This window comes from Equus asinus, chromosome 26 (assembly GCF_041296235.1).
Source record: "Equus asinus isolate D_3611 breed Donkey chromosome 26, EquAss-T2T_v2, whole genome shotgun sequence".
NCBI lineage: Eukaryota > Metazoa > Chordata > Mammalia > Perissodactyla > Equidae > Equus > Equus asinus.
Genome location: NC_091815.1, coordinates 23,707,724 through 23,719,173, shown reverse-complemented (window position 1 = coordinate 23,719,173; position 11,450 = coordinate 23,707,724). Strand labels below are relative to the sequence as shown.

At 58.6% G+C, this 11,450-nt stretch overlaps 1 protein-coding gene across 1 annotated transcript; it reads right to left on the bottom strand.

Moving 5' to 3' along the window:
• Positions 1-11,450, bottom strand: KCNK6 (potassium two pore domain channel subfamily K member 6). The gene is made up of 3 exons (XM_014848673.3): positions 10,817-11,450; positions 4,104-4,499; positions 1-3,919 (listed from the first exon to the last, which is right to left on the bottom strand). The coding sequence occupies exons 1-3, from the start codon at positions 11,427-11,429 to the stop codon at positions 3,696-3,698; spliced, it is 1,233 nt and encodes a 410-aa protein (XP_014704159.3). The 5' UTR covers positions 11,430-11,450; the 3' UTR covers positions 1-3,695.

The window sequence follows — 11,450 nt, the reverse complement described above, 5'->3', positions numbered from 1 at the left end:
TAATAGTCATTAGCTACCAGTTTATTGAGGCCCAGACACTGTTCGAAGAGCTTTCCAGATATTAAGTTGCTTAATTCTCTAACAAGCCCACGAGGTAGGTGCTGTTATCATCCCATTTCATGGATGAGCAAACTGAGGTCCAGGGAGGTGAACCCACTTGCCCAGAGCCACAGAGCTGGGGAGGCACAGAGTTGAGATTTACAGCAGGAACTTTGCCTCCAGAGTCTGTAACTGAGCACCTCACCATACTAGGTACCACTTGTGTAGAGGGAAAGGAAAAAGTGAAACACACACACACACACACACACACACATACAGTGCTGCTCCACGGCTGGAAGGAGACCTCAGTGACCACAGCCTGCGTGCGAGAGAAATGCTGACTCTCCACTCTCCGCTCTTTCGTACTTTGTCAATTTTGTAGCACGCACATTTTTTTCTTAAGGTCTTGAACTGAACAGGGCCTGGGTTCTTTTTCTAGAGGAATTTGGAAGGAGAAGCGGTGAAGAGCAAAAGCCAGATCCCACAAGGACCACCCTCAAGAAGAGGAGAAGCAACTGCCTCCCCACCCAGCCGCTGACTTCAGCAGCAAGGTCGACAGTGAGCGCACGGAGGAGCCAGGAAGGCTGGGAGGCCGAGAAAGAGCTGGACAGCGGATGTTTCTGAGCCTCCGTGGGACAAGGTGATCCACCAAAACCTTGTTCAAATCCCAGTTTTGCACTTCCTGTGTGACCTTGGATAAGTTACTTAACCTCTGTGGACCTCCTTTCCTCACCTGTAATGTAGAGAATGTACGTAACTCGGAGTTGCTGAGAGGGTTAAATTAATTATTATGGGGGCCAGCCCCGTGGCCAAGTGGTTGAGTTCACGCGCTCCGCTGCAGGCGGCCCAGTGTTTCCTTGGTTCGAGTCCTGGGCGCGGACATGGCACTGCTCATCAAACCACGCTGAGGCAGCATCCCACATGCCACAGCTAGAAGGACTCACAACTAAAATATACAACTATGTACCCGGGGGCTTTGGGGAGAAAAAGGAAAAAAAGTAAAATAAAATAAAAAGATTTTAAAAAAATAAATTATTATGTATCAAGGGCTTGGAACAGTGCCTGGCACCTGGTAAATCCCATGTGTTTCCCACCATTGGCATTAAAACAATCTTGTGTGACTTTTTAGCATTCTCCCGACCTTCTGCCTTTCTAATAGAAGCCCAGTTTTGCTCAAGTATTCACTAGCCTCCAAACCGAAACCTCAGTCCCAGGGGCAGGGAGAATTTTGAGGAATCCAAGCTAATCATGGTGGCTCCATCACTCTAGCCAATGATTGGTTCGGGCATGTGAGCCAATTTTGGCCAACGAGATGGAAGAGAAGTCTGCTGGGAGGCTTTGGGAAAAGGTTTCCTTGTTTCCAAAGAGACACAGGAAGAGATGCCCCTGTCTTCTTGCACTAGAAATTATGGCTGGTTGTGATGCCCGGACCTGTGGCAGCCACTTTGGGGCTGTGAGGGGAGCCCGTGTGGGAGCCAAGCCTTCAGCTGAGAGTGGCAGAGTAGAGAGAGAGGAACCCTGGGGCCACAAGACCCTCCTGGAGCTGTGGACTGTGTCATGACCAGAGGTCTGCCCAACTCTGGGGATGTGCAATCTACAGTTATCTCATTGTTTCAGCCAGCGCCAGTCAGGACTTTGTTCCCTACAGCCAAATCTTTCCTTACTGATCCTTTCCTTACGGCTGATTTCTCAAGCCTGGTCTTCTCTCTTCACTCCCACCCTGGGCTGCCACACCCCCCTCATGGCCTCGGTTCCCTCATCTGTCTCCAGCCCCGACCGCCCCCCAACCCCATCCCCTGAGCCCCATCCCTGAGGGTCTCTTTAGTCCCTCACACCCACCATGTTCCAAACTAGCCTAAGCGTCTCCCCTTCAAACCTGTTCTTTCTCCCAGGTCCCCATCTCAGGGGCAGCTGACCATCCCTTGGGCCCTTCCCTGGCCTTGTCCCTCCCAAGTCTGTAAGGCCTGTGGAGCACCCCTCCACCCCCCACCCCCCGCCTCCCCTTGGCCCTGCCCAGCCCCATGGCCTCCTGCTTGGTTCCCGCCCCACCCTCCGCTGGACACCCGGCCTTGGTCTCCCACTCTGTTCTAAGTCCACAGAGAAGCTAGGGGGCTCTTTCCAAGGGACAAGCCCAGCCATGACCCTCTCCTGCTCAAAGCCTTTCCATGGCTCTCTAGTGCCCTCAAGAAAGAGGGCAAGTTCCCAAGCTTGTCACTTGAGGACACCTAAGCTGTGCCCGTGTTTACCGCCACACCCTCCTTCCCCCACTCCCTTGCACGCCAGTCACATAAACTGTGCAGGAAGCCAATGTCCACATGCTTTCCTCCCCCAGGCCGTGCACACAGGCCCTTCTGCCGGGACGCCCTCCCTGCCCTTTCTACTTGTCTACCTAATCGGCAGGCTCAGCCCAAAGGCCCCAGCCCTTCTGCCACCCCCAAGGGTGTGGTCGAGGTGACAGCTCAGGACCGGCCTTGGGCAGAAGTGCTGTCACTGACGTACTGTCTCGGGAGGGAGCATATCTCAGGGAGTAAATGGAAAATCTGTCCCCTCCTAGCTCTGAGTCCACGACAAGGGCCCTCCCCTCCCCGTGCCTCAGTTTCCTCATCTGTGCAAACAGGGCGATGATATAATCTTCCTTCTATGTGAAGGGCCTGGCCAAAGACAGCGGCACAGACAACAGAGCAGGGTCCCTACATCCTCTTTGGAAGTCAGCACTGTTATTGCGGCCATTTCACAGGGGAGGGAACTGAGAAACAGAGGGGAAGGGACCGCCCGAGGGCGGAGGCGGGATGCAGCTGGGCTGGGACAGGGCGCTAGGGGAGCGGGGACAGCAGTCACCGTGGTGTCCAGGCTGGGATCCTGTGGCATCCTCCTGCTGGGTGGCTGAGGAAGATTCCAGCACTGGGGGCTACCAGGGCTCTCCGCATGGGTCTGGCTTCCTGGAGTCACTTAAGGAAAATGTCAAGTACACTTTCCTCCCCCCACTACTCCTCATATTTCAAGGCTGAGTCAAGTTGTCACTTCCTCCAGGAAGCCTTCCCTGACCTTCCAGGTGGGATTAGGTGATTCCCTGTGCTGCCTCCATCACAGCCCTGACCACACTGCCTCCCCTACTGAGGTCCTGCCCATTCTGGGCTGTCACTGTGTGGGGACGGGTCTGTCTACCTCCCTGGACTGTGAGCCCCCCCGGGAGCAGGGTCAGGCCATCTCGACCAGTACTGTGTCCCGAGCACTGCCCGGCATGGAGGAGGGAGCTGTGGATGAGTGACTATATTCTCCCCACTTGACAGATGAGGAGATCAAGGTGCAGAGAGGGGCGGTCACTTGCCCGAGGTATAGTGAGCGAGCCAGTGCCAGAAATGAGGTCCAAGCCCAGAGCCGGGTGCAACACGCAGGTGACAAGTGGCTGGGAGAGAGGGGCTGATGGAGTGAGTAAAAGAACCAGACGTGAAGATGGTGAGGAAGCCAGGGAGGCACAGAGGGGACAATGAGAGAAGGGGAAGGGAGGACAAGGCAGTGTCAGCGCCCGGGGGGAGCCGGGACACATAAGACAAAGGACGGACGGTTGGTGGCGATGCCTCAGGAACACCGGCATGTGCTCGCGGATATTCTAGAATGTTCCAGACCAGCTCCCTCCAGCCTGGGAACCGGCCCTGCTACCTGGGGATGGAGGCATAGTTGGTGTGGGAGCCGGCCATGAGTTGCTGGCGCGGCTCAGGTGGGGGGCCCAGAATGTCCGCTCGATCATCATCCTCCTCCCTGATGCTGGCAGGGTCCACGCTGGGCAGCAGGATGAGCTCTGTGAGGCCGTGAAGGTCGGACACGCGGCGGAAGGTCTGCAGCAGGAGCACCATGGCCACCAGGCCCAGGAAGAGGTAGGCTGTGGAGATGGCGGAGGGCCGATGGGAGGACTCAGACCCCCGGGGTGGGCCATGGGGCTATAGGACCCCCAGGGTGGGGCCGTGCCCTTCAACTCCCCCCTGGGACAGGGCCAGTCCCCCTCAGAGCCTCCAGAGCCAGGCTGTGCCCCCGCCCTCCCATCCCCAGCCAGCCACTGCCCTCACCTGTGACCAGCACCTTGTAGAGGGCCCGGTGGGGCTGGCCAGGGGCCTCTCCGGGCACGTAGTCCCCCAGGCCGATGGTGGACAGTGAAATGAAGCAGAAGTAGAAGGCGTCCAGGAAGCTCCAGGTCTCCTCGAGGTGGGCAAAGACCGCAGCTGGCACCAGGAAGCAGAGGGCCACTACGACCCCCAGCAGGCCCACCAGGTGCCAGCGGGCTGCGCGCCGGCGGTCCCAGCCCCATCGCGTGCTCAGCCAGGACAGGGGCGCGTGGGTCAGCAGCAGCGACAGGCGCTGGGCCGAGGCGGTCAGCAGCAGCATGGTGACGGGCACGCCCAGGAGCGCAAAGGCGATGGAAAAGGCCTTGCCCGCGTCAGTCAGCGGCGTCGTGTACCCGTAGCCTGTGGGAGCAAGGGGACGTCCTGCCCGCTCAGCACCTCCCTTCAGGCCCGGGGCTCACCCCAAACGGAGACTCATTTCACCCTTGAAGCTGCCCTTCCAGTCTCTCATCTCAGGTGATAGCACCGCCATCCTTGCGGCTGTTCAGGCCAGGAGCCTTGGGGTCACCCTGAGTCCCTCGTCACTCACACCCACTTTCCATCTGTCGGCACATCCTGTTGTCTCAACCTTCAAATTACACATCGAGCCCGCCCGCCTCCCCTCACCCCACCCCACGGCCCCCACCTGGTCCTGCCAACCCCGGCAGCCTCCTCCCTTGCCTCCTTTCTCCCCCCACCCTTGACCCGTCTGTTTCCCACAAGCAGCCAGAGGGAAGCTGTGGACACCCGAGTTCAGCTGCTCAGAGCCCTCCCGTGGCTGCCTCCCACTCGGGTAAAAGGATAAAGTGCTCACTGTGACCCACGAGGCCCCACACAGTGCGACAGGGCAATACCCTCCCATCCCAGGGCCTTTGCACGGACCGTCCTCTCTCCGAGGTTCCCCCGGCACCCACGTGGCTCCCTTTCTTTCCTCCTTTCAGGTCTTTGATCAAATGTCCCTTTTTCAGGCCTTCCCTGACCACCTTATTTTAAACCGTTCCACCCTCTTACCAAACCCACTTGTTTGTCTTCATGGCCTCAACACCTTCTAGCATAATATACAGTTTCCTTATTAGTTCCTGTCTGTCTCTGGGCGCCAGCTCCCGGGGGGCAGCACTTCTGTCCGTTTTGTCACCGCTGGAGCCCTGGTCTCAGGCCCAGAGTGGGCGCTCGATCAATAGTCAAAGAAAGAATGACGGGCGCAGGCTCTGGCCTGGCTCGGAGCCTCAGTTTCCTCCACGCTACCATGGGCGTGACCAGCCCCCCTGGGCTCCCGAGGACGGTGGGAACGAGGAAGGTCGGTGTGGGTGTGAGTTCTGCAAACAGACATATGATACGGGGAAACCCAGCTGTTGGGAGGACTCGCTTTGGCGATGTGGAATCTAAGGTCTCTTTATTTCCCAAGCTAGGCACACCAAAGGCTCGGAGACAGGACAGGGGTGCCGAGGGGCCTGCTTTGTGTTGACAGTAAGACGTCTCGCCCAAGAGGCTGCAGATCCAGCCTGTGGTCAGTAGTACCCGGGGTGGGCCATGGGGCTATAGGACCCCCTATACACACCGAAACCCTGCACACACGGCGGCCATTCCCCTGCGCCCGTCTTCCAGGCAGGAGGGTCCTCAGGTGTTATAGACTCAAAAGAACGGAAAGTGGGGGCTTGAAGAGACACCTGTACCACCACGTTCACAGCGGCATCATTCCCAACGGCCAAAAGGTGGAAGCGACCCAAGTGTCCATCTATAAATGGCTGGATGAACAAAATGCAGTACATACATACAATGGAATATTATTCAGCCATAAAAAGGAAGGAAACCCTGACACGTGCTCCACCGTGGATGAGCCTTGAGGACATCAGGCTAAATGAAATAAGCCAGTCCCAAAAAGACAACTGCTGTAAGATTCCTCTTATATGAGGTTCCTAGAGTGGGCAAGTTCACATGGAACAGTGGGGGCCGGGGCCTGGGGAGTCAGGGTTTAATGGGCGTAGAATTTCAGTTTTGCAAGAGTTCTGGAGTTGGACAGTGGTGATGGTTGCACGACAATGTGAATGTGCTTAATACCACTGAAGTGTACACATAAAAATGGTTAAGATAGTAAATTTTAGGGACTGGCCCGGTGGCGTGGTGGTTAAGTTCGCGCACTCCGCTTCAGCCGCCGGGAGTTCGCCGGTTCAGGTGCTGGGTGTGGACCTGCACACCGCCCATCAGGCCGTGCTGTGGCGGCGTCCCACATAGAAGAGCTGGAAGGACTTACAACGAGGATAGACAACTATGTGCTGGGGTTTTGGGAGGAAAAAAAGGATAGTAAATTTTAAGTGATGTGTATTTTACCACAATTAAAAAAGAACTGGGGAGCCAGCCCTGAGGGCCCAGTTAAAGTTCCTGGTCACAGAGCCACGCCACCCGTCTGTCAGTTGTCATGTTGTGGCAAGGACTCACATAGAAGTAGAAGGACTTGCAACTAGGATATACAACCATGCACTGGGGCTTTGGGGAGGAAAAAAAAAAAAGAGGAAGATTGGCAACAGATGATAGCTCAGGGCAAATCTTTCCCTGCAAAAAAAAAGAAAAAAAAAAAAGAACTGGGAAAATAAAGGATCCTCCAGTTTTTGCTAGACACACAGCTGCCTGGAATAAAGGCATCCCCTCCTCCCTCGCAGCCCAGTATGACTCTGGAATAACTTCTGGCCAATGAGGTACACGTGAAAGAAGCATGCAACTTCCAGGAAGGGTGCTTAAAGAGAGGGGAATGCCTGTCCCCTTCTTTCCTCCCTCATCCTGCTGCCTGGACACAGATGTGAAGGCTGGAGTTGAGCAGCCATTTTGGACAATGAGGTGACCCTTGGGAATGGCAGCTGTGCAAAGAGGAGTTATGGAGGAGCATGAGGGTCTCCAACTATGACCATTCCAGTCTTGGACCAACTACCACAAATGTGAGCAAGAAATAAACTTCCAGGGCCGGCCCGGTGGCATAGCGGTTGGGTTCGTGTGCTCTGCTTCGGTGGCCCGGGATTCGCAGGTTCAAATCCTGGGCATGGACATATGCACTGCTCATCAAGCCAAGCTGTGGCAGCATCCCACATACAAAATAGGGGAAGATTGGCACAGATGTTAGCTCAGGGACAATCTTCCTCACCAAAAAAAGAAACTTCCATCTTGGGGGCCAGCCCTGGGGCCGAGTGGTTGGGTTTGTGCACTCCACTTTGGCGGCCTAGGGTTTCACTGGTTCGGATCCTGGGCGCAGACATGGCACCGCTCATCAAGCCATGCTGAGGTGGCGTCCCACATAGCAGAGCCAGAAGGACCTACAACTAGAATATACAACTATGTACTGGGGGGCTCTGGGGAGAAGGAAAAAAAAGAAGATTGGCAACAAATGTCAGCTCAGGCGCCAATCTCAAAAAAACAAAGAAAAAAGAAACTTCCATCTTACGTAAATAATTGTGCTTTGAGATGGATCCCTTATGGCTCCAGCCCTCATGAAGACAAGGATTTTGATGGAGAAATGCCAGCAGCCTGGCTGAAACGACAAGCTTGCAAAGGACCCAAAATCCTTATAAACAGAAAAGTTATATAGAGTCAGGACGGGGGCCAGGAGCCTCGAAGAGTCAAATCCTGGTCAGTGCTTTGCCCTTTATTCTCTGCATGACCTTGGCCACAGGACTTCTCCTCTCTGAGCCTCAGTTTCCCCAGTGTACTGCCAAACGGGCTTCCTCAAATGTGACAATGATAATCCTCCCAGGTGGGGACAGGGCGTGGGAAGAGTCACCAGGACGGCGCTGCTGGCTTCCTCGCTCCCGACTCCCCGTTCCGGGTGGGCCGACAGGACCAGGGATGCTGTGGGAGAGGAGCCTCCGAAGGACCTTTGGCTTCCCGGCCTCGCCAGCAATGACGGCGGCCACCGAGCATCAGGAAAGCTCCATGACCGGGAGCAGTGCTTCACGCTGACAGGACTCCCTCTCTGACCAAATTCATGTGGCCCCGCTGGGCCCTCTGCTCAACCAGGCCCGGGGTCAGCAGGAGCGCTAAGTCGGTTCCGGAAGGATGCCCCCACTCTAGACATCTCATCAAGTTCCTCCTCCTCTGCCCTTCAGACCCGAGTCCTTTGATCTCAGTCCTTGGCCTGTCTTTAGCAAGAATCCTCTCAAGCCAGTTGAGCCAGAATCCCCCACCCTCGCTGTCTCCTCTGAGTCACTCTCCATCCACCGATCCCTCCCTCTGCTCTCGGCTCTAGACCCCCAGCTGTCTTCGCCATATTTGGAGTTGAGTCCCATCTCTCTCCGAATAATTTTTCTTTTACTTTGCACATACATCCCCCTCTTTTGTGCAAGCCCAAGAGGTGGTGCAGAGTGTTGGTTAAGAACTAGGGATTGTATACCTTCCGAGCTGTGTGACCTTGGGCAAGTTATCCAACCTCTCTGGGCCTCCGTTTCCATGGCTAAAAAAACAGGGCCACCAATGGTACCTGCCTCACAGGCCGCTGTGCCGATTAAGTGAGTAAAAGCCCATTTGTAAGACTCTGCCAGGCATACGACTATTACATGAAGGGGGAGCATTAGTAGCCCCATTTTACAGACGAGGGGGGGCACCAGCCCAGAAACGAGCAGTGGCTCAGCAGGGATCTGAACCGAGGCTGTGCCTGCCTCGAGTGGCTTCTTGGCCTGTCCCGCCTGGGAGGACTTCTGGATCTGGGCGGAGGCAGAGGGAGACACTGATGTGACCCAGCCAAGCCCAGGAGCAAGTCAGGCAGGCCCAGCCAGCAGGGGAAGAGAAGCCCCGGGGAAGGTCGCGAATTCCAGAGGCTGTGAGAAGCATCTGGCCCTGCTAGGCCCGCTGCCTGTGGCCTTGGTCTGCCGGTCCACACAACAGGGCACCCAAGGCCATGGCCACAGCCTCGGGGAGGAGTGCGGGCTAGCCCAGCCCCAGCCTCACCCCCTCCCCTGTCCAAATCCCAGGCAAAGAGACAAAGAGGAAGTGTGGGGGCTGGGGAGGCACAGGGGGAGGCCCAGCATGCTGGGGTTTCCCAGGTCTGCAGGGCCCACCGGGCAGGGATTTCCCTGGGAGGGTTGGGGAGGGGGTTGGTCCCACCTGCAGGGGCGGCAGCGTTGGGGGTGGGGGGGTGCCCTGGGTCCACAGAAAGGAGGGGACAGGCACCAGCAGGGCGTTTTCTGGATCACAAATGGGATGGGGAGGGGAGTCCTCAGGCAAGGATGCCTGAGGGGGCGTGAAGGGGACAGGCACTGCTGAGGGGACGATGGGGGACCATGTCTCAGGTCCTCGCTAGTCCAGGGTGGGCAGTAAGGGTCTTGAGTGGATACTGGGGTGCAGAGGGCCCAGGGCGTCCTTGATGGGGGGAGAATTTCCGGTCCACAGCAGGCTGGGGCAGTGTTAAGGTGGAGAGGGAAGTCCCAGCTGTCAGTCTGGAGGAGACTGAAGGGTCCCTGGTCCCCAGGAGATTTCCTTGGGAAATCCAGCGTGGCAGATGCTGGCATCCTGTGTGTGCATGTGGAGGGGGCTGGGATTCTGCTCTCAGTGTACAGAGCTCTGGGGCCCCTGCAAGGGGGTCCAGGTCGTTCTGGGGCCCTCGCCGAGGGGAGTCAGGGCCCGGAGAGGGATGAGAGCCTCGCCCAGGGCTTCTCGGGTTCAAAAGGCCCCGGTGGGGAGTCAGCCGTCTTGCTGCAGGCAGGTCAGGGACTGAAGGGGCAGAGTCCTGGCTGGGGGCTTCTGGTGGGAAACAGTCAGTGGTCCTTCCTGGAGGGCGCTCTGGCCCCCTCCACGGTGGGTCCCTCTCACATGTCCACAGTTAGGGGCTGCTGAATTGGAAGTCCCAGGTCCAGAATGGAGAGGGGGTGCCCCACTGGGCTTCCCAAGACAGGGGTGCTGTCAAGATGGAATGGGGTATGGGGAGAGGGGTCCCATGTGTGAGTCAGGACTACCTGCTGGGGAGTACGAGGATGGGGTGGTCCTTGGTCTGGAGGAGGGCAGGGGCCCTTGCTGGGGCGCGGTCTAGGGCCAGAGGGGTGGAAGTCTCAGGTGGGGGCACCAGGTCCTTGCTGAGGGATCTCTACTGGCAGTGGGGTCTTTAGTGACGGCGCCCTGAGAGGGTCTGGAGATTCAGGGTCCTCACTGGGGCACCAGGGTCAGCAGGAGGTTGGGGTAGGGCTTCCCAATTGGCGTCCCGGAAGGACACATCTGGAGAGTCAGGGGCCACTGTCGGAGGGGATGGTGGTCTGAGCCCAGAGGGGACAGGGGTCCTTGCATGGCTGAGGTCCCCGTCCAGGGGGGTGAGGATCTCAGGCCGAGGGTCCCAGGTCCTCGCTGGAGGTCTCTGAAGGTAGCCCTAGGCCCAGAGGGGACTGGACGGACCTGGGTCTCCCAGGGGGTTAAGGCCTGGGAACGGGGTCCCAGATGCTCACTGGAAGGTACTGGGAGGGAGGCCCGAGTCCCAGAAGGAACCCGGGGACTTCCTGCTGGGGGAAAGGCTTGGATGGGAGTTCCCTGAAGCGGGCCAGATCCCACGAGTGTGGGTCCCGGGTCCTCGATGAGGGGTTTGGAGGGGATCCTGGGCCCCCAGCGGACTGGGAGTGATCCGCTGGGATAGGGGTATTTCGTGATGGCTGCGGGGACGTGGTGGGGGTGCCGGGTCCTCGCCGGCTGCGGGAATCCGGGCGCGGCTCACTTACCCACGGTGGTGACCAGCGTGCTGGCGAAGAAGAGAGCCGAGGCGAAGTCCCAGGCGGGGTCCGAGGCGTTGGCGGGCCCGGAGGCGTTGGCGAGCGCGGCGCGCCCCAGCCGTCCGGCCGCCAGCACCCGCTCCACGAAGGCGTCCAGGGCCGGGGCGGCCACGCACGGGCTGCGCCGCAGCAGCTGCTCGCGCTGCGCCCCCAGCTCGGCTCGGAGCCGCGCTTCGTGCGGCCCCTCCAGCCGCGCCACCAGCAGCGCGCCCAGCACCAGGTACGCGGTGTAGACCGCCAGCGCGCCCGCCAGCAGCGCGCCCTGCCGCATGGCCCGCGCCGCCCGCGCCCCGCGGAGCCCCCGGCCGCCCGGCTGACGTGGCCCCCGCCTCCCGACGGCCGGGCGCCCAGCCTCAGTTCCGGGAGCGCTCGGGCCGCGGCCACAAGCGCCCCAAAGAGGAAGGAGAGGGAACAGGGAGGGGCGGCGGGGGAAGGACGCTCCGCCTCCGGGAAACTGAGGCACGCCCCGCCGCCAGGTGTTCGTGTGTACCAAGAGGGTGGAGCCCAGAGCTCCGGGATCCAGCAGACCAACAGGCTGGAAAGGGTGGGGGTTGGGGACCATCCTTCCTTTCCTTCCGTCCCT

Excerpts from the sequence above, each read along its gene's own strand:
- KCNK6 (XM_014848673.3), bottom strand. The coding sequence starts at position 11,429 with ATGGTCCCCAACCCCCACCCTTTCCAGCCTGTTGGTCTGCTGGATCCC. Across the intron at positions 4,500-10,816 it reads CACGCTGGTCACCACCGTGG|GCTACGGGTACACGACGCCG; the intron begins GTAAGTGAGCCG and ends TTGCTCCCACAG. Across the intron at positions 3,920-4,103 it reads CTACAAGGTGCTGGTCACAG|CCTACCTCTTCCTGGGCCTG; the intron begins GTGAGGGCAGTG and ends CCATCTCCACAG.